We start from the raw sequence: 22,029 nt of genomic DNA, 5'->3' as shown, positions 1-22,029 counted from the left end.
TATCCATTGAAAATGGTGGGAAGACTAAAGAAAGTTAGGAGATGAGTCACCTACCAAAAAAAATCCAGCCTCTGCCCGGTTTGTATAACTAAACTATAATAATAGGCATCTGTTAGTCTCGAGAGACCATGGGCCTTGGAAAGTTTTCAGGGGGTTGTATGGATTGTATGAGACTTGCCAGTGCTGCAAGTCTCCCCTCTCCATGCCACCGATGTCCAAGGGAAGGGTAAGGGCCAACACAGTTTGACACAGGTGTCGTTGCAGAGCAATGTCTGCCTTGCTCAAGGACACCACATACTGCCTTAGCTGAGGCTCGAACTAGCGACCTTCAAATCACTAGACCAATGCCTTAACCACTTGGCCATGTGCCAACACAAACTATAATGGTTCCGTTTAGCTACAGGTGTTTCCTAGGATATTGAAGGTGGGGATTTTATAATGCAAATAACAATGAATATCAGCAAGAGTTAGTTCTCTTGTCAGAAGTGATTACTTTGCACATGAATACTCAAATACACAAATATTATATATATTCCTTTAAACTTTTTACCCTGACATGATTTGCAGACACACTTCTATATGACTATTTCTACAGACACATTTCTATATCACTATATATTTAGACTTCAGTGGATTAGAAGAGAGTTATGTACATGTGCAAAGAGTTTCCATATGTTTTACTTAACAGTAATTTTAAAGCACGCTCCAATTAAAACAAATGCACTTGGGACCTTTTGGAAGAAGTGGTGTGATTTCCCAGAGGCCTGGCAAAAAAAATTCTTTAATTAAGTCTATCAAATTGAAAAACTGGTCATTCATTGCATTGTCTTTGTTCATAAATACAGTACATTGTTTAACCTGATGTGTACTTAAAAATAGCAGTGACTTAATTTCAAAAGTAATTAGTTTGTTGCAAAGCACTTGATTTGTTCTGAACTGGTGTAAGGCATGGTGCTAGAAATGCAATAGTCCTGGAAAAGTTACAATGATTATGTGCGGTATGTGGAAGGGTGGAGATGCTCCTGTTTTTTGTGAGCCCTATGGCAATGATAGTTTATCAGGCATAAGGCCCATGGTGTCACTTGCATCAGAACAGACTTTGTACACTTCAAGGAACTTTTTTTTCTCCATCATGGAGCTGGAACTTGGTGCATGGCTGAAGTAGCATTGCTGTTGGAACTGCTCAAGCTTGATCGGAGGTTAACTGTCAATGGAGGTAAAATGGGATTTGGTGGGCAGTCAGACTGGTGGTTGTGGGTTATAATTTGTGGATGTAGGGTTGATTTGACAGAGATTGACTTGGAGTTAACCAGCTGGTGGGAAGCCAGTCAGAGATTAAGGGGCAAAGGTGCCATTGACAAGCTAATGACAAAAACATGTTTGGTTAGATATGTAGTTGGTGTCCCTGAGATTATTGGTATCAGGGAAGTGCTATTGTGAGAGGAGGCATTAAGAAACACTTAAATGAGAATCTAGTAGACGGATATACATAGCCCCTAGCAGTGGGCAAAGTAAAGTCAGACTCCTTTAATAGCTACTAATTTAGCTTCATCTCCCCAGTTAAGGTCAGTTTAGTGTACAAAGGCCATCATTTATGGGGCTCATAAGGCAGAATACTTCGGTACATGTGATGTCAAATCATGCATTTCATGTTATTTACAATCATTCTTTTGCATGGCTTTCTCCATGTGTATCCAGGTCACATGCAGAGAGGACCCATAATAAATCTTACCATGTTACAATTGCCCAGGAATGTTCTGATGTGAGATGAAATTACTCAGCCATTCTGTAGTTGGGAGTTAATTGAGTTTTTTACCACAGTGCGCACAAATAAGATTTAAAAAGTTTAGAAATTTCAATTTTATTTCTTGAACATTCAGCTCTGAACATTTCTCCAAAATTCGTATTGACTCTATTTTTTTTAAAGTTTTAGAAATGATTGAAAATTATGAACTCTTGTCCTGCACTTCTTCAGTTCATAGAGCATAGAACAGTACAGCATAGGATCAAGCACTTCAGCTCTCAATGGCCATGAAGGCGTCAGGCCCTGATGATGAACCTGGTAGGTAACTGAAAACCAACTAGCTGGAGTGTTCTGAGTTTCCCAACTGCTCTAAAAGAGTGACCAGTGCACAAGGAGATCAGGCTGAGCTAAATGACTATCACCCAGTTGCATTCACCTCTGCTGTGATGAAGTATTTTGAGAGGTTGGTGATGGCCAGAATCAGTTCATGCTTAAGCAAGGACCTGGCTGCACTGCAATTTTTTTCTTGTCACAAAGGGTCTATTGCAGACAGATTCTCACTCCGCTTCCTCCTGACTACAATTTGCATACCAGACCAATTCCAGGTAATTCCAGACCAAACTTGAATCACAGAAGGATGCTGTGGCAGGGGTTGAATGTTATCACCGTCTACAAAGTGAAACCAAGTGACACAGGTGACAAAGTTTTGCTCCCACATGATCTCAATGCTTTTATGCTCGTTTGACTATCAAAACATAGAGGCACCTTCACAAACTCTTATAATTACCGATGACCCTGTAATTTCAGTCTCTGAGGCTAACGGAGGGTGAACCCATGGCAATCACCCAGCCCAGAGGGGTACCTGGCTGAGAATTAAAGACCTGTACTGATCAACCGCCTGGAATGTTCATTGATATCTTTGACTCTTGCTTTGGCAGCCTGAGTTACCCACCTACTTCAGACAGGCTTCAATTATACTGGTGCCTAAGAGGACCTTGGTAACATGCCTCAATGACGATCGCCCAGTGACACTTACTGTGCATTCACTGTGGTGAGGTACTTTGAGAGGTTGGTGATGAATCACATCAACTCCTGTCTGAGAAGCAACTTGGATTCTCTCTCAACTTGCCTGCCCTCACAACAGATCTGCAGCAGATGCCGTTTCATTGGCTCTTACTCAACCGTGGAACATCTGAACAGTGAAAATGCATATATTAGGACACTCCTCATTGACTACAGTTCGGCATGCAGTAGTAGCATCCCCTAAAACTAATCAATAATCTCCAAGACCTTGGCCTCAATATCTCCTCGATTTCCTCACTTGCAGACCCCAGTAAGTTTGGACTGGCAACAACATCTCCTCAACAATTACCATCTACATAGGTGCACCCCAAGGCTGTGTGCTTAACTACCTGCTCTACTCAAGGTGAGGTAAGCACAGCTCCAAAGATATACTTAAGTTTGCTGACAACAGCTTTGTCATTATTTGAATGGGAGCTGAGTGGTGTCATAACAATAGTTTCTCACCCAATGTCAGCAAGACCAAGGAGCTGATTATTGATTTCAAGAAGAGGAAACCAGAGGACTATGAGCCAGTCCTCATCAGGGGATCAAAGGTGGACAGGGTCAGAAACATTAAATTCTTTGGTGTTATAATTTCAGAGGATCAGTCCTGGATCCAGTACAGAAGTAATGAAGTGCCTTGGCCCAAAATGTCAACATTTTACTCTTTTCCCTAGATGTTGCCTGGCCTGCTGAGTTCATCTCGCAGTTTGTGTCTGTTACTTGGATTTCCAGCATTTGTAGATTTTCTCATCTTTATGGAACCACCAATGCCCTTAAATGGAAAACCCTACAAAAAGAAATAGATAAAGCCTAGTCCATCATGGGTAAAGCTGTTGTGCTCATCTTTAATGAGCACTGTTACAAGAAAGCAGCATCCATCATCACAGACTCCTACCACCCAGGGCATGCTCTCCTCTTGCTGTTGCTATCAAGAAGAAGGTACAGGAGCCTCAGGACCCACACCACCAGTTTGAGGAATAGTTATTGGTCCTCAACCATCAGGCTATTGAACCAAAGGTGATAACTTCACTCACCCAACACTAAAATATTCCTATAACCTATGTATTCACTATCATTGTTCAGCTCATGTTCTCAATATTTTTTGCTTATTTATTTCTTTTGCTTTTTGTATTTATAGAGTTGATTGTCTTTTGCATATTGGTTTTTTGTCCATCTTGTTTGGAGCTGTCTTTCATTGATTCTATTGTGTTTCTTTTTATTTACTGTGAATGCCCACAAGAAAATGAAACTCAGGGTTGTATATGGCAACGTACATGTACTTTGATAATAAATTTATTTTGACCTTTGAACTTTGAACCTAGTCAATAGCATTACCTACATCAGGCTGTAGTTTATTAATTACAATTCAGCATTCAACGCCATCATACCTTTGGTACTAATTAACAAGCTCCGATATCTGTCCTCGTTGGGAGAATGCAGCCAGTGCAGATTGGAAATAACATCTCCTCATTAACAATCAACACTGGTGCACCTCAAGGATGCATTCTTAGCGCACTGCTCTACTCTCGCTGCACATATGACTGTGTGAGTATAAGCTTTGGAAATGACACAACTATGGTTGGCAGAATTTCAGATGGTGAAGACAATGCATACGGGAGTGAGTTGGATCATCTGGTTAAGTGGAGTTGAAACAAAAACCTTGCACTCAACATCATTAAGAACAAGGAATTGATTGTGAACTTCAGTAAGGCAAGTTGCAGGAACGCACTTCAGTCCTTGTTGAAGGATCAGCAGTGGAAAGGGTGAGCAGTTTCAGGATCCTGGGTGTCATCATCTCTGAAGATCTATCCTTGGCCCACCATATTGATGCAATTTCAAAGAAGGCACAACAGTGGCTATATTTTATGAGTAGCTTGAGAAGATCTGGTATGTGACCAAGGACTCTTGAAAATTTCGACAGATATACCATGGAGAGCATTGTAACTGATTGCATCACCGTCTGGTATAGAAGGGCCACAGGATTGGAAAAAACCACAGAAGGTGGCAAAATCAGCCAGCTCCATCATAGGCTCTAGAATCTCCAGCATTGAGGACATCTTCAGAAGGCGGCATCCATCATTAAGGACCCTCATCACTCAGGATATGCCCTCTTCTTATTGCTATCAATCAAGGATGAGGTACAGGAGCATGAAGACAGACACTCAACATTTAAGGGACAGCTTCTTCCTCTCTGCCATCAGATTTCTGAATGGACAACAAACCAATGTATACTACCTCACTCTTGTTTATTTTTTTGCTCTCTTTTTGCACTACTTATTTAATTATATCTATACATATTATTGTAATTAATAACTTTTTATTATGTATTCCAGTGTACTGCTGCTGCAAAACAACGTATTTCACTACATCTGCCTGTGATACTAAACCCGGTTCTGATTTCAATACAAACTGCCTACACATGATCTATATCCCTTCTTCCTGCTGGTTCATATACCCATCTGAATGCTTTGTGAACGTTGCTTCATGGTGAAACATTAATCCTACCTACAATATTCATAACTCTTATTTTAAGATTGCAGTATTTTGTATCATCTATTCCTAATGAGCATTAAAATAAATGATCAAGATCAGGCACATACTACAGTTGACACTTTTTAATTTAATTTAATTCCTTCATCCTAATTTCTCTTAAACTTATAGCATAGTGTTTTATTAAAGTAGCCAAATGTGAATCGGACCAATACAGGTCACAATTTCTATGCCACAGAATTAGTTTCTGAACATGCAGCTTTTTAATACAATGACCAAAGTGCATAACATGTGGTACAGAACGAGAACGTGACCACATTTGGAGTAAGTAGTGATACATCTGTCATTTTGAAACTAGACTAGCAGCATAGTTATAAATCATTGGATGATAATATGAATATTTTGAATTTAAATCTATTTTGGGCTGGTTCAATAATTTTTGATTGATGGAAGTATAAAAATGCAGACAATGGTCCAATAATGATTGAAAGTAATGTTTTCCATAATAGTTTTACACTCTTTTGAATTGAATTTACACTCTTTTGAATTGCATTTTCAGTAATATTGTTCCATCAGCACAATATCATTATTAACTCTAATTCAATTTAATATTGCAGTATTAACATTGCAATTACCATGTGTGGGAAAAGTCGAGTATCTGTGTAATCTGAATAATTATTATAGTCTGCACCTGCAGCTGCTATTGAATTTATTGAGGTTCTTTCTCAAATGTGTGTGTGCATATAATCTTACACTCCTTTCTTTTATTTCTCCAGTATGCTGTCTGGACAGCTCTATGGGTCACATGGAATATATTCATCATCTGTTTCTACTTGGAAGTAGGTGGCTTATCAAAGGTAGGTTATTTTAGCTATGTAAAGGATATTGACTATAATACAGAACTATTAACACTTTTAAACATTTTCAGTCACAAAATAAAGCAATCACATTGTTTAGTCAGTGGTAAAAATGGGTTTATAATGGGCAAATATTGAATAAAGTATTAGGTTACCATGCTGTTATTGTACTTTCGGGTTAGGTTTATATCCATCTTTGACAGAATCAGGGCAATTTCAGGCCACATTTTTAATGGAGTTTGGCCCACTGCTTGAACTTCAAAGAATTGAACTCATTTGGAGGATGATCAGCACTGTTGTTCTGGGAAATTGAAATGTATTGGTGCAGGAAGGTTGCTCTCAGAAGTTAGAATTAAAATGCACATTCACTGATCCCAGTGTCCCACTGGGGAGCTATGCTGGAGGAGGTTGCTGGCTGGTCTCATTATAGTGCACTCTCTGTCCTGTCAACCCTTTGAATGCAGCTAACACAAGGTTGGTAAATGTATCTGTAAAATCCGTTGTGGGATTAGAGTAAGGGGTGTTTGCTCTCTGATCTAATGATTTTTGGTGTTGATACTTGGGCACATTATATGAATAATGCATTTTATTTTTCAGCAATTTATGTTTGATACTGAATAAAAAAGACTAGAATTATTGAGCAATTTAAAAAAGTAAATTTACATTTGTGTTCTGATGCAAAGAAATTAACATTACCTTTACAATTTAATAAAGAGTCATTAATTACAGGTCTGAGCTTAGTGCTTAATTGGTGTTTTGTGAGGAGAGTTGTAGATTAGGTGTTTTATCTATATCTCTAACTACATGTCAGAAAATCCCTTAGGAAATGACTGATGTTGTTTTATATTTTAATAATTTGACACTTTGAAGTTTGATTGGCACCCTTAGAAATATTATGCTAATTGATGGGGGTTTGGAGATGGGGGTGACATTCAGGCTATAGTAGGTTAAGAGTCTATTCCTTCGACTCTGAAATGAAATTTCAAATCTAATTCAGAAACAGGAGATGACTATCTGTCTGCTTATTGTTCTGATCCTGAAATTGGGTGGGTCATTGTCTGTTGACAAGTTGTTCCTCTGTTGACATTGATTGAAATCCCACACAAAGAAGGCTGATTTGTGGGGTGAACGTGCCTGCAGAGCTTGTACTGGCCTGAGATGTGAGGCATGTTATTGTTACAGATTTCACCTGAGAGTAGTTGATGCTTGCACAGTCGCTGCAATGATATGTTCAGTTTCTCAGCAACAATTTATGTTATACAAATCAGGAGAAAATTTACTTTGAAACAGAAAAAAATTCTTCCCCCCCCCCCTTTTATATTGCCTTATATACTTAGTTAAACGTGTCTGCAGGTAGACTTAACCAAAGATCTATTTTGGAAGTGCACTCAAAAGAGGAAGGATAATGTACACTTCAACATGTGCTCTACTAACTGTTAAATTTGCCCTCAGCCAAATGCCCCTTTGTTCCATAAGGGAAGCTGTTTTCTCTGTGACTCTGACACATTGGCGTGTTCTACCGTCAGACAGCCATGCTTTTCTGTTCCATTTCCAACAGTGTGATACTCACGGCTGTCTGGGTAGCTTTGTGCCTTTTTTACACTGTAAATCAATTATAGCTTTCACTGAAGCAGTTGATGGTCATCGGGAGCCAAAAGCTTGTGGGTGCTAATTATTGTGTTGTGAAATGGTACATACAGTTGTGTCCACAGAGAGCTCAGTAGAAGTTTCAGTGTCACTGCAGTAGACTTCTGCCGAATAGAAAGTAAAATCATCAGAGAGGTTTTTTTATCCGAGCAAAAATACACACGTGGGACAACACAACTTCTTGGGTTTTTAATTTCTTTATCTGATTTAGATGTTTTAATGTAGAAAGAAGCTATCAAAATAAAAACAACAAAATTAATTAAAAAACACATTTCCTGCTGTTACAATCTCAGTTTAATTTCGGTCCACACACTTGTGTATCAAATAGTTACACACGCAGTATGAAATATACATAAAACAAAATATACAAAACTAATACGGTAGCAGCAATTCTAAAAAAAACAATACAAACGTTAGAATCACACCAACCTTGTACCTTATACACAACATCAAAAATATGAATAAGTACATCTCATCTTAATTATGATGTATAATACGCACTTTGCCACACACGTGCTTAACTTCCAGACACATATAGGCTAGACCCTGAAATGAATTCTCCTTGGTCATGTTACTAGGTCGATAAGGAACTTTGGTGCATCCAGCACCAATATCTTATTCGCGAAAATCTGGGATAAGCAGATCCTAGTCTTGATGTTCTTTCTAGAACATTGTAACTGTTTTGTCTACTCTGTATGTGCATAATGGCATCACAGTTTTCTCTTAAAGTCATGGCAGCTATTTTAACGTTACTGGGGTGAATACATAAATGCACTTTAACAATAAAAAGTAATATTCAGTGATCACCTGGTTACAGGGATGTGGGGTGGTGCTGATTTACCACATTTATGCTTGGATTGTGTTGTCATAGTTACGTGCATTATGCAGTTTGAATTTACATCACGTAATTGAAAACCAAAGATTCACACATGGATTGCAAAAGATGTGACTATTGCTTCAGGTCTTCAATACCTCTGATGTGCTTATATGTGAGGGCTCTAGCAATGCATTGGTGGTATCCAGTGTCACTCCTGGTTAACAGTTTTTAAATTTTCAAATAATCATACTGCTGCATGTCAACATCCCCATCTGATAACTAACCCACATTTGCTGCTTTGAAAGTAACTCTCTGCCCCACAGACTAATCAAAGACCTCACCCACGCTGGACATTCCTCTCCTCCCCCTCCCATTTGACAGAAGATACAAAAGCCTGAAAGCATCAGGCTCAAGGCCAGATTCTAACCAACTGTTATAAGACTCTTGAACAGACATTGTGTGAGATAACATGGGCTCTTGACCTCACAAACCACCTAGTTATTATCTTGCACTTTAATGTTTACCTGCACTCTCTCTGTAGCTTTTACACTTTATTCTGCATTGTTATCGTTCGACCCTGCTCAACCGCAATGTACTGTGCCATGACTTTGATCTGTGCAAACAGTATGCAAGACAAGCTTTTCACTGTATCTTGGTACATGTAACAATAGCAGTACTGATTTATAGAGAGCAGTAAGTGACCTCCAAGATATTGTCTACACTCCTGCCTCAGCTAATGATCACATATCTGGATTTGACTAGCAATACTTTCCTAGCCATTCACCCTCACCAACACCATCTCATCTGCTGACCACTTCCTGACTGGTAATCAAACCGATCAACTAAAACCACATGGACCCCTGAATGCCAATTATACTCCCAACCTGATTACTGATTTACCATCACTGAGCCCTGCCCCTGGTGCCAAACCATTTAAGAGTAACTACATGAGGAAAACTAACTTGGTGTAAATTTAAAAAAAAACAATTAATTGCATGGAAATACAAGGGGTGGTTGATAAATTTGTGGCCTAAGGTAGAAGGAAACATTTTTAGAAAACCTAGCACATTTATTTTTCCTACATTTACGCACTTAGTCCAGCGGTCATGGAGTATGGGGATCCCTTCTTTGTAGAAGTCAGCGTCTTGGATCACTTCTACAAAGAAGGGATTCGTATTCTCCACAACTGCTGGACTAAGTGTGTAAATGTAGGAGTGGACTATGTTGAAAAATAAATGTGCTAGGTTTTCTAAAATTGACTCCTTCTACCTTAGGCCACAAACTTATCAATCACCCCTTGTATAACAACTGACTACTCAGATTTAGAGATGTTAAAATTAACTTCTTATCTAAAGTACTGCAGATTATCCATTGTATGTTATTTATAATCAGCACACACTGGTATTTTTCAGATTTTATTGCTATTTTGCTCTTTGCTAAATTAGTATATCACCTTTCATCAGCGTTACAAGCAATATCTTATACTTTCATTTGGAGAGGGTGGGGAGGAAATTAGATATTTAAATCCAAAGAAACAAGGAAAAAGAGCATACCCTGAGGCAATAGGTGATAAAACCAATGGGAAAATTTTGATGGTGTTTTAAGTATTGGCTATCTGTGAAAACAAGTGTCTCAAGCCTTTACCAGGACTCAGCATTATCCATTGATCCTAACATACTGATAAAGTAATTAGATTCTCATCAGATGACTTTGCAAGAATGTTTAGAAACCAATAACTTATGGAATACATGTAGTGTGAACCTCCAGACAACTAAAAATAATGTAAAATATTGACTCTCCTGTCATTAGATGATTTCAAAACTATTATCAAAGTATCATTTAAGATACTTTCTGATGAATCTGACATGACATGAATTTATATAGAAATAGATAGGAAATACAATAAAGATACTGCATATTGAAGAGAGTGGAGGCTCTTAGAAGACCATTAAAATAATTAACCTGGAGATGACAGGCACGGTTAGAGATTTCACAATAGATAGGGTGAAGTAGGGTATCTTAATAAAGATGGAAGTAGTTAGATTTGTGATGGATGGGATATGAGTTTGATAACTCCCACGCCTGTATCAAATTTCTGATGTTTGATTTGCAATGTTGCTACAAAGTTTCCTCATCAGTTAAATGACTGGGAAATAGAAGAATGGTTAAAAATGAATGGTTTATATTTTAGTCTCTGAGAACTTACGCCAAGTCTCCAAAAACATTTAGAAACTGTGTGAGAAGGTTGACATTTCATTTTTATTATGCATCATTGTGCAAGATCTATATTTTGCATTGAGCTATGGATATTAATAGTCATTTGGTATTAATGTGCCAAGTCTAATCATCAACCCAAGACTGTTGCTCTGCTAAAGCAAAAATAAAAGCTTTGCATGTGCTCAATTTCTCTTTCCACCAGTATACAGATTTCCACTAATGTGTAATACCCAAGGAAGTTAAAAAAAGATGAAAAGGCTGAAGTAATTTAAGGCATATGAGGAGGTGTAAACCTAGTAACATGATGTCATGACAGCAAACTTGCTTCTTCTGTTGACAAAAGAGTTGATCATTGGCCTTACTGGGGCAGGGGTGGGAATGGTTTGTATATGTTCCTATTTACATCAATGGTTCTGAGGTCAAGAGGATTGAGAACTTCAAGTTTCTCAGTGTAAACATCATCAGCAGTCTGTCCAGGTCCACCTGTGTAGATGCAATGACCAAGAAGTGCACCAGCACCTCTAATTCTACAGGAGGCTGAAAATAAAATTGGCACGTACCCTTTGACGCTCACCAATTTCTATAGAAGCACCATTGAACTGCTCTCCCTGATTTGATAAAGCAGCCAACGTAATCAAAGGCCCTTCCAACCTCAGACATTCCTGCTTCTCGCCCTTCCCATTGGGCAGAAGATAAAAATTCCTGAAAGCCTGTACCACCATGAACAAGGACTACTTCTGATCCTGAGCTCCAGACAACTGAAAAGTTCCTTTGTACATTTAGATGGATTCTTGACCTCACAATTGCTCTCGTTATGGCCTTTTTGCTCCTTACTGTCTGCCGCCCTGCCCTTTCTCTGTAACTGTTACATTTTATTCTATATTTTGTCATTTTTTTTCTTGTACTGCCTCAATGTTCTGATGTGATGAAATGGTCTGTATGGATGGCATGGAAAGCAAAGTTTTTCACTGTACCTTGATACATATGACAATAATAAATGAAATTACAAACTTAAAAGCTGATACTGAAAAAGGAAGCTGATACTGGTGCTAATTTCTGGTTTCCTTATGTTTATGTTTATGCATGGACATCACCCCTGAGAGTGGCTGGCCATGAGATTCACGTGTATAATTGGGAAATCTAAGTATGTCATAAGTTCAACAACAGATAATTTTATTTCATAAAATAAAGTTCAAGTTATCTTGAAGTGAGAAATACATCCATACCATTAGTTAATTGTGGATTTGATTATTGAACACAGTGAAGAACAATCATCACCTCCATGAATGTAAAGAGGCTGTTCCAAATTTCTGCTGCTAGGTCCAATTTCACAGCAAGCTTCCTCACCTACTACCATTAATCTTGTTGATATGAAATAGTTCCCTGTGATATTATGCTCGGATTTTAAAATTTCATATGAATCCCTAGTATTGATGACTTCATAATTGGTGGTCATACCTTCAGTTGTCAAAATCTTAGAATTTTATTTTATTACCCTTTATTTTACCTAGTTTCCCCTATATTACCCTTTTTTAGAATCCCATCCTTCCTTCGGGATTCCACGTAAAACCTATCACTGACTACCTATCCAATTATATGACTGTTTACATTTTATTTCTAGTGCTGCAGTAAAGCACCTAAGAATATCTTACTACAATGAAGGCAGCGCATAAGTAAGGGAAGTCCTCCATGTACGTAGTGGCTTCAATGAATTCACGAGGATGCCTCATAGCAAGTAATTTCACTGTTGTGTGTAGGAAACATGGCAGCCAAATTCTACATAGCAAACTCTCATATAGATAACATAATAACCAGATAATCACAAAAGGTGTTGAGAGTAGGATAAAAATTGATCAGGGCATTGGGGGTATACTCCCTCCTCCTTTGTGCAACATCTCAAGGGATCAGTTATATGCACTTGAGAGGGCAAATAAACAAAGGGAATTTTGGCAATTTTCTTGATTTGTTTTTGTTCAAAATAAGTAGCTCCCCCAATTAATCAGTGGTTCAATTAACCAGAATCCACAATAGTTGAAAATATACTTTTTGCAGAATTTGTCATTAAAGCTACTGTATGACCCATTTAGAGTAGGTTCTCATGACCCCAGTGAATCTACCTCCACAAATATGATGAATGCCTTGGGCTGACTTTTGGAGAAAATCAAGTCTATATTGTACACATATCATTCAATATATATTTCAGGGAGACAATCAGATCAGTCTTGGGTGACCTTTGAGAGCTGACAATTGTCATCTATGCTGAGATAGCTTTTGTTTATTATCTGCCCATGTTTATCTTTTTGCTGGCTTACATTTGGCTATTAATGTCATATACACCACTTGGTGACAGGGCACAGCACTCTCTTGGCTTGAATGCAACCTGCTTTTTACTACTCTTGCCTTTGCTTGATTCTGTTGGTTAACTTCAGTTATCAAGGCTGACTAAAAAGTTGCTCTTCAAAATATCATCGTCATTTTTGGCTTTCTATTTACGAACAGAAACCTTCCATGTATTTACAGCATTTCTTGTTTTTACTCTTGTCTCTTTGTGAAATTTTCTTCACCTCTTTTTTCTGATGAATGATATATTATTGTGAATTATAGACCTGAGCCTTGATCATGCAGCATTATCCTCACACTGCAATACAAATATAAGATATTTGTGAAGTGCTTTGTGACATCCATAAGGCATAAAAATGGTATATAAATACACGTGTCTTAATAATTTTAAGAGCTGGTGTATTTTATATTGGCAACTACTGAACAGATTTACCTTCACTAGAAATTGGTGTTTTTTTAATCATAGCATATTTCTCAATCATAACACAACAGCATGCAACAGTGTCTTTTTTGTCAGAATGGACTGTAGTTTTCATCTATCAATTCAAAAGAAATCAAGCAAAAAATCCTTGAGTCAAGCCTTGTACATTAACTGCTGCAAGAGCTCCGATAGTTCCATTTGTATTCATTCAATGTATGACACAGAATAATCTGCTTAAGATAGACAAAATTAAGGAACACAGCACTTTTGTTCCCTGTGGACAAAACACTTCTTTTCATGTTATATTTTCAATGAAACAGTTAACTATTTTGCTGCCTGCACAATACACTGTGACCTTCTGACATTGTCCACTGGCAAACAAAGGGGTTTTGTTTCTCCCCACCTCCATCCTCCCCAAACTAAAATGACACAGAATCACCAGCTATTCAATTGACAGAGTAGTGAATTAATGCATTTGACATTTGAGGGGTCCTGTGTTGACACTTAACTGTCATTCCGAGAGCATGTTTCCAGGAGCAACATAATTAACACCTGTCATTTACACTTCAGTTGTGGACGGAATTTACTGTTATAAGGAGCATGTCTCCATCAACAATGTGGATATTGGCACAGAAATTCTGAAGACACGTTGATTTGAAATTAAAATTACATCAAATTGATTATTATTGAAAGGTTTTTGTTGAATATTTAGGATTTAAGCAGAACGTTTATTGATTAAGATGAGATGCTGGAAATCCAAGCAACACACACAAAATGCTGGAGGAACTCAGCCGGCCAGACATCTTCTATGGAAAAAAGTAAACAGTCAATGTTTCCGGCTGAGACCCTTCATCAGGACTCTTCATCATCGATTATATCATATTTTATGTTATTATTTTACATCTAGAGCAGGGTAAGTTAGAATGAGGTTAGAAAGAAACTGTCAGTTATACACGGGTTAAATTCCCACTGTTGCCTATTTGTACATTCTCCCCATGACTGCATGTGTTTCCTCCAAGTGCTCTGGTTTCCTCCCAGAGTCCAAAGATGTACTGGTTGGTAAGTCTAATCGGCCATTGTAAGTTGCCCTGTGCTTAGGGTAGGAGGGAATGCTGGGTGGTGGAACTCAAAAGGCTGGAAAGGCCTATTCTGCGCTGTACCTCAATAAATAAATAAAATCCAAAGTAAGCTGCCATAAGGGCACAATCCCACTTAACAGTAAATATGCAGAAGGTGCTCTCCAGATACATTGTCCCTTCAAAATGAAACTTTACTGAATAGATCCCATTCAAATGTAGTGAAGCTCCTTTACTGGTTGCAATATATATATATTAAGATTAAACATTACAAAAAAAGAGTACATTTAATGGTGTAGCAGTTCCCAATTACCACCAATTAATCCTACTGTCATTGAAACTGTGGAATCTGTCATTGATTTTCTTTGAAGATTTAGAGGTATGTTTTAATATTTTTGTTTTAATTTCTTTCTTTAATCTGGTCATATTCAACATTTGATTTTATTGTGGATAACTTAGCCTGTTTTCCACATTGGACTCTATCGGCGATGTTGTTGACTAATCACTCAGCTTGCCCATATCCCCTTGAAGTCTCTTTGCATCCACATCCTCTCCATAACTTGTATTCCCACTTCATTTCATATCATCAGAAAACTTGGAAATGTTAGTTTTATCCTCCCAGATAAAACATTGATATAGATTGTGAAGCCTTGCAGCCCAAGCACTGATCCCTGGGGTGGCATGGTTACATAACAGTTAGCCTAATACTTTACAGCACTAGTAATCCGGATTCAATTGCCCCCACTGTCTGTAAGGTGCACATTCTCCCCGCGGCTGCGTGGATTATCTCTGGGTGCTTTGGTTTCATAGTAGGCTAATTGGTCACTTGCATGTAATTGTAATTGTAATTGGGTGGTGTGGGCTCGTTGGGCTGGGAGGGCCTGTAACCTTGCTTTCTTAAAGAAATCTCACAGCCAACCGAGAAAGACCTTTCTATTCCTACTCCTTTTTGTTAAATTGGTTTATTATTCTCACATGTACAGTGAAAAACTTTGTTTGGCATGCCATCCATGCAGATCGTTTCATCAGATTGGTATGTTGAGGTAATACAAGGGGAGAATGCCGAACAAGTGTTGCAGATACAGAGAAAGCACAATACGGGTGGACAATATGGTGCAAGGCCACAACAAGGTAGATTGTGAGGTCAAAAGTCCACCTTATCATACAAGTGGACCATTCATTAGTCTTACAGCAGAATTAAAGCTGCTCTTGAACTTTCCTGGCAACTAATCAGCACTTAACTTATGGTTGTAGAAAACCCGCAATTCTAGTCTAACCAGTTTAACAAAGTGTCCTTCACTGCTCCTAGCAGGATCACATCCAATGAGTCTTGCAGTCATGCTGGAAACACTCAGTAGGTCAGGCAGTATCTGCCGAAAGAGATACAATTCATGTTTCATATTCAAAGATCTTTTGTCAAGACTGGGGCAGACAGAAAACAAATTATTTCATAGTTGGAAAGAGAGTCAGGGAGGGATGAATAGGACAAAGAGAGCATTTGAGGATCAGAGGGATCTTGGGGTCTGAGTACATAGGACGCTCAAAGCAGCTGCGCAGGTTGACTCTGTGGTTAAGAAGGCGTATGGTGTATTAGCCTTCATTAATCGTGGAATTGAATTTGGGAGCCGAGAAGTAATGTTGCAGCTATATAGGACCCTGGTCAAACCCCACTTGGAGTACTGTGCTCAGTTCTGGTCATGTGGTGAACTACATATACCTGTCTGGACATGCCCCCCGCTGACTGCTCCTGTGGCTCCTCCCACAGACCCCTGTATAAAGGCGATCAAGGCCTGAGCCCGGCCTCTCAGTCTCCAGGATGTAGTATGGTGGTCACTCACTGCTTGTTCCTTCTTCCAGTCAATAAAAGCTGATATCTCGCCTTTACATCTCAGAGTGAGTTATTGATGGTGCATCAGGTCACCGCACCACAGGAAGGATGTGGAAGCCATAGAGAGGGTGCAGAGGAGATTTACAAGGATGTTGCCTGGATTGGAGAGCATGCCTTATGAGAATAGGTTGAGTGAACTCGGCCTTTTCTCCTTGGAGCGACGGAGGATGAGAGGTGACCTGATAGAGGTGTATAAGATGATGAGAGGCATTGATCATTTGGATAGTCAGAGGCTTTTTCCCAGTGCTGAAATGGTTGCCACAAAAAGACACAGGTTTAAGGCGCTAGGGAGTAGGTACAGAGGAGATGTCAGGGGTAAGTTTTTTACTCAGAGAGTGGTGAGTGAGTGGAATGAGCTGCTGGCAACGGTGGTGGAGGCGGATACGAAAGGGTCTTTTAAGAGACTTTTGGATAGGTACATGGAGCTTTCCTACAAAGTATTTGTTAAGTGGAGTACTTTGTACAACATTATATGCTTGTTATAGGGAAGATATGGTCAAACTGGACAGAATGCAGTAAAGATTTACAAGGATGTTGCCAAGCTAGGTCTTTATTCCTTGGGACATAGGTGAATGAGAGGCAACCTTATAAAAATGTTTACATGAAGGCATAGATAAGGAAGATGGTAATCGTCTTTTCCCCAGGACAGGGGAATCTAAAACTAGGTAGCATAGATTTAGGGTGAGAGGGGAAAGATCTGAAAAGTTCCTGAAGGGCCGACTTTTTCTCACAGAAGGTTCAGATTATGTGGAACAAGCTGCCAGAGAAAGTGGTTAGGAAGGTACAATGTTATCATTTAAGAAGAGTGTGGATAGGCACCGTACATGGAGGGGCAGGCCTTAGAGGGGTACAGGTGAAACACAGGAAATTGGGACTAGCTGCATGTGCACCATGGTTGGCCTGAACTTGTTGGGTCAAAAGGCTTGTTTTGCACTCTCCATGACACTAAGACCTAAATCAACACAAGCAGATCATATTTATACAGAACTTGAATAATTAGAATGAAAACTTAGAAAAATAACTTAATACATGCTTGTGTAGCATCTGATGCCTAGGCACATTAAACATTAAACACAATAAACAAGAAATTGTTATTGTTGAAGTTAATGAAGAAAAAGGGATTTCCTTTATGAACTGTTTAATATAGGCATTAGCTGAGTTAATGCTGCTACAAAAATAGCAAACAAAGTGTCTGCTTAACACAATAACAATCATATTTTATTTTAATCAATGGTAATTTCCAAGATTTTGACCAATACTTATTTCTGAATCACTACCAATGTATCTTGAGAACAATTTTACTTCAGTTTAGTTTTACAATGAAGCTCTATCGTAAAAAATTGAAATGTTAATTTCATTACTCAATATTCATTTTATGAACATTGCTATTTAACCATATTTGATCAGAAGCTATTGAAAGTTGAATAATTGAACGTAAATACTACTTAATTGTTCAGAGTTTTTGGCCGGCACTTAAGTAGTTAATCAGATGACCTGTTTGTTAAGTGATTTTTGAATTTGTGATTTCCTCTGTAAATTTCCATTATTCTCACATTCCTGAATCAGTCACAATGGCTCTTTTGTATCATGGCCTTTATTGTTCAACCCACAGTATAATATAAATTGTTGACAACTTCATGGAATTGCTTTTATTCTTTAATTAGGGGTAACAAAATAATGTAGTCAGCAACTTAAATGATTAAAACTCATATATTAAGACCCACAAACAATGCACAAAGTTACCACAAGAGATGTAAACTCTTTCATTTCTGTACATGATTTGCAATCTAAATTACCTTCAGTGCAGTTGTAAATAAAGTGACTTCTTAGTTTTAAAATTATAGACATATTTTTGTTAAGAGAAATTGGCATTTCTTTAATAACTTAGCATCTCTAAGATATCCCAAGACATCTCTAATCTCTAGACCAATAAATTATATATGAAGTGCGTTCAATGAGAAATGATGCTTTGGACCCTGGGAAACTTCTATTCTTCTCTTTAATGAGTTCCAAGGGATCTTTTGGTTGGGGGGGGGGGTTGGTTTCCAAAAAGAGCATCTCCATTAGTAAGTTTTCTCTCAGTATGATTGCAGGAATCCTGTAGCAGGATTTATAACCATAAAAACGGTGAAATTTGTTTTGACTTTTTATACAACCTGAAGCAGAGGCTTAGAAATCGAGATTTCTTGGAGACAAATTCTAATCCTTAAAATTTATTTTAAGATTTCTTAAACATTTTTGGCTTATATTATGGTTCTTCTTGCCTGTACATTAAACGTTAGGCTGTTAAAAGTAAATATCTGTATTAAAAAACACTTTAAAGCTTCTTAAATGGATAATGTGATTTAGTAGCTCCTGAGAATATGATCTATACTATTTAAAATAAATGTCCTGTCAAAATAGTATTGGAGCACTAAGTCAGCCTCCAGATTTGTATGAGGGGAAGACTGGCACACATTAGGAAAGATGGAGGAATAACAATAGCAGATTAATAATTGAAAAACTGTTCTGACATTCTTGGCCATTTCGTTTCATCTGAACAATAACCATGTTACATCAAATTAATAATATCTTCCACCAGAGCAGCAAACAAAGGAGTGGTGTTATGGAATGAAATATTTATCTGCTGATGACAGTAGATGTTTCTGTACAATAGCAAAAAGATGAAAGAGGATGGAAGCACAGCCGAAGACTTGTAAGAAAGGAATTTAATTTTAAAAAATAAACAAAGTATATTGGCAGAAAGAAAACCAAAAATGCAAGTATCTAGATGATTATATCTTCTTAAGTTTTATTTCTGACCAATGAATAAGGGAGAAGCATTTCAATAAACTTCATATTCTTTTTCCTTGGAGCTTGGATTCAAACACTGATTCAGGTTTCTCAATGGAGTCATTAAGGCACATGTAGTGTTAAGATTTATAGGGGCAACTGATATTGGGAATGCTGTTAATATTTGTGCTGAGATATGACAGGTTCTAATAGTCAAAAAATTACCACAGTGCATTTGACTGCAATTGCATTTGTCAACATAAAAAGTCCAGTGTAGTTTTATTGATGGAAAATCCAATGGATCGGCATTTAAAAATGCATTAATTTCCCACAGGATAGAAATGTTTTTTGTTAGTGGATTACAGTGATTGCTTTTGTATGACAACTCCTTATTTGTTGCTTAATGGAGTTGGTGACCTATTCACTTTAACATGAAATGAACAATTGCTTGATTGTATCACAACATGTCTTGTTTTGAATCATTTGACAGTAGGGTTGGGGGAGGCAGGAAGAAAGGGGTTAACATGTTTTAGTGTATATTTAAAATACCTCATTAATACACAGTGGCCACTTTAATAAATACCTCCTGTACCTAATAAAGTGGCCACTAAGTGTATGTTCATGGTCATCTGCTGCTGTGGCCCAACCACTTCAAGGTTCGATATGTTGTGTGTTCGAAGATATTCCACTCATTCAACTGTTGTAATGTGAATTGAATTGAATTGATTTTATTTCTTACATCCTTCACATACATGAAGAGTAAAAATCTTCACATTACATCTCCGTATAAATGTGCAATATACAAATTGTAGTAATTTATAATAAATAGGACAGTCAATATAACATCGAAATACATTGTGTCAACATGAATTAATCAGTCTGATGGCCTGGTGGAAGAAGCTGTCCCGGAGCCTATAGGTCCTGGCTTTTATGCTGCCGTACCATTAACCGGATGGTAGCAGCTGGAACAGTTTGTGGTTGGGGTAACTCGGGTCACCAATGATCCTTCGGGCCCTTTTTACCCACTTGTCTGTATATGTCCTGAATAGTGGGAAGTTCACATCTACAGATGCACTGGGCTGTCCACATCTCTCTGTGGAGTCCTGTGATTGAAGGAAGTACAGTTCCCATTTTAGGCAATGATACAGCCAATCAGGATGCTCTCAATTGTGCCCCTGTAGAAAGTTGTTAGGATTTAGGGGCCCATACCAAATATGTGTTGTTACTTGAATTACTGTCAGCTTGAACCAGTCTGGCCATTCTCCTCTGAATTATCTCATTAACAAGTCATTTTTGTCTATAGACGGCCACTCACTGGATGATCTTTTTTTGGTTTTTGCACCATTCTCTGTAAACTCTAGAGGAGGTGCTCCCAACCTGAGGTCCACAGACCCCTCAGTTAATGGTAAGGGTCCATAGCATAAAAAAAGTTTGGGAAAACCTGCTCCAGAGACTGTTGTGGGAGAAAATCCAAGGAGATCAGCAATTTCTGAGATACTCAAACCACCCTGTCTGGCACCAACAATCATTCCACAGTCAAAGTCACTCAGGTCACATTTCTTCCCCATTCTGATATTTGGTCTAATCAACAACCGAACCTCTTGACCAAGTCTGCATTTTTATGCATTGAGTTGCTGCCACATGATTGCCTGACTAGATATTTGCATTAACAAGTAGGTATAGTTACTAAATCTCTCAGTAGAGCTGTCTCTAACCCCCACCGTTCTCCAATTGCTTTCCGTGAACATTCATTCTCAGTGTGTTAACCACATGAATTTCCTGTTCCTTAACTTTGGAGCATCAGCTTCCATTCTAGCCAACTTTTGAAATGATTCCACTTTTCAAATTTTTCCTTTGTCAGTGCCATGAAGGCCACTCCTAGCATTATCACCCATTCTTTGTACTTAATGGCTGTTTCTCAGGTCTTAACCTTTCTTTCCCCTCAGGACTTTTGAAGCTGTTTCACAGAGCTGTGCTTGTCTCTCCTGTAACTTCTTTCAGATATTCCAAGCAATTCAGGTTTTTACTCTTCTGCAGTATGAAAACTGCTCAACTGAACTCCTGTACAACATTAGAGAGATAAGGCAGGGGTCACCAATCTTTTTTGCACCACGGACCAGTTTAATATTGACAATATTCTTGCGGACCGGCCAATGGGGGGGGAGGGGGGTGTTAATCAGGACTGGAATATAGATGATAAGTCAACTGTAAGTCACTTATAAGTGACTCAATTTCATTTCTAAAAGGGTTTATCTAATGAATTTAATATTAAACACACAGCACATATTTTCGTCACATGAACATAGTGATAAGTCAATTATAACTCAGTTATAAGTCAATAGCATTATAACATTTTAAGTAACGTTTGGATATTAAACACACAGCATATACTTTCCTCGAATGAACATATAATAGCCTTGGCCAGGTGCTGCTGGTCGTGGGTGTGGTGAGAGGACAAAGTAAGGGCAGGAGGTTCCCATGCCGGGTCCAGGGCGATCGCAGTCTGGAGAGCAAGGAGGAGTGCGACAGGGCACGTACCTGCTCTCCTTGTAGGAAGGTAGAATCTACCGGCTGACAAAATTTGGCTCGAGGGATGACTTTCAGTTGATCGCAGTGAGGCAGCTGCTCTGCTACTTAGGAAACCCTGAGCCTAAATTAGGTCGTCTGTGAATATTTTAGCACCGGGTTCCCCACA

General features: G+C 38.4%; 1 protein-coding gene across 1 annotated transcript in view; it reads left to right on the top strand.

Moving 5' to 3' along the window:
* The window catches only part of LOC132399831 (sodium/potassium-transporting ATPase subunit beta-1-interacting protein 3-like), a 197,225-nt gene that overhangs the window by 81,265 nt on the left and 93,931 nt on the right, over positions 1-22,029 (top strand). The window contains exon 3 of the mRNA XM_059980634.1: positions 6,076-6,156. Coding sequence (XP_059836617.1) covers positions 6,076-6,156 — 81 coding nt within the window. The remainder of the gene's footprint in view (positions 1-6,075; positions 6,157-22,029) is intronic.

The sequence above is a fragment of the Hypanus sabinus genome, chromosome 9 (genome assembly GCF_030144855.1).
Source record: "Hypanus sabinus isolate sHypSab1 chromosome 9, sHypSab1.hap1, whole genome shotgun sequence".
NCBI classification, from domain to species: Eukaryota; Metazoa; Chordata; class Chondrichthyes; order Myliobatiformes; family Dasyatidae; genus Hypanus; species Hypanus sabinus.
The sequence above is the reverse complement of the archived record's forward strand: the minus strand, read 5'-3'. Positions and strand labels throughout refer to the sequence as shown.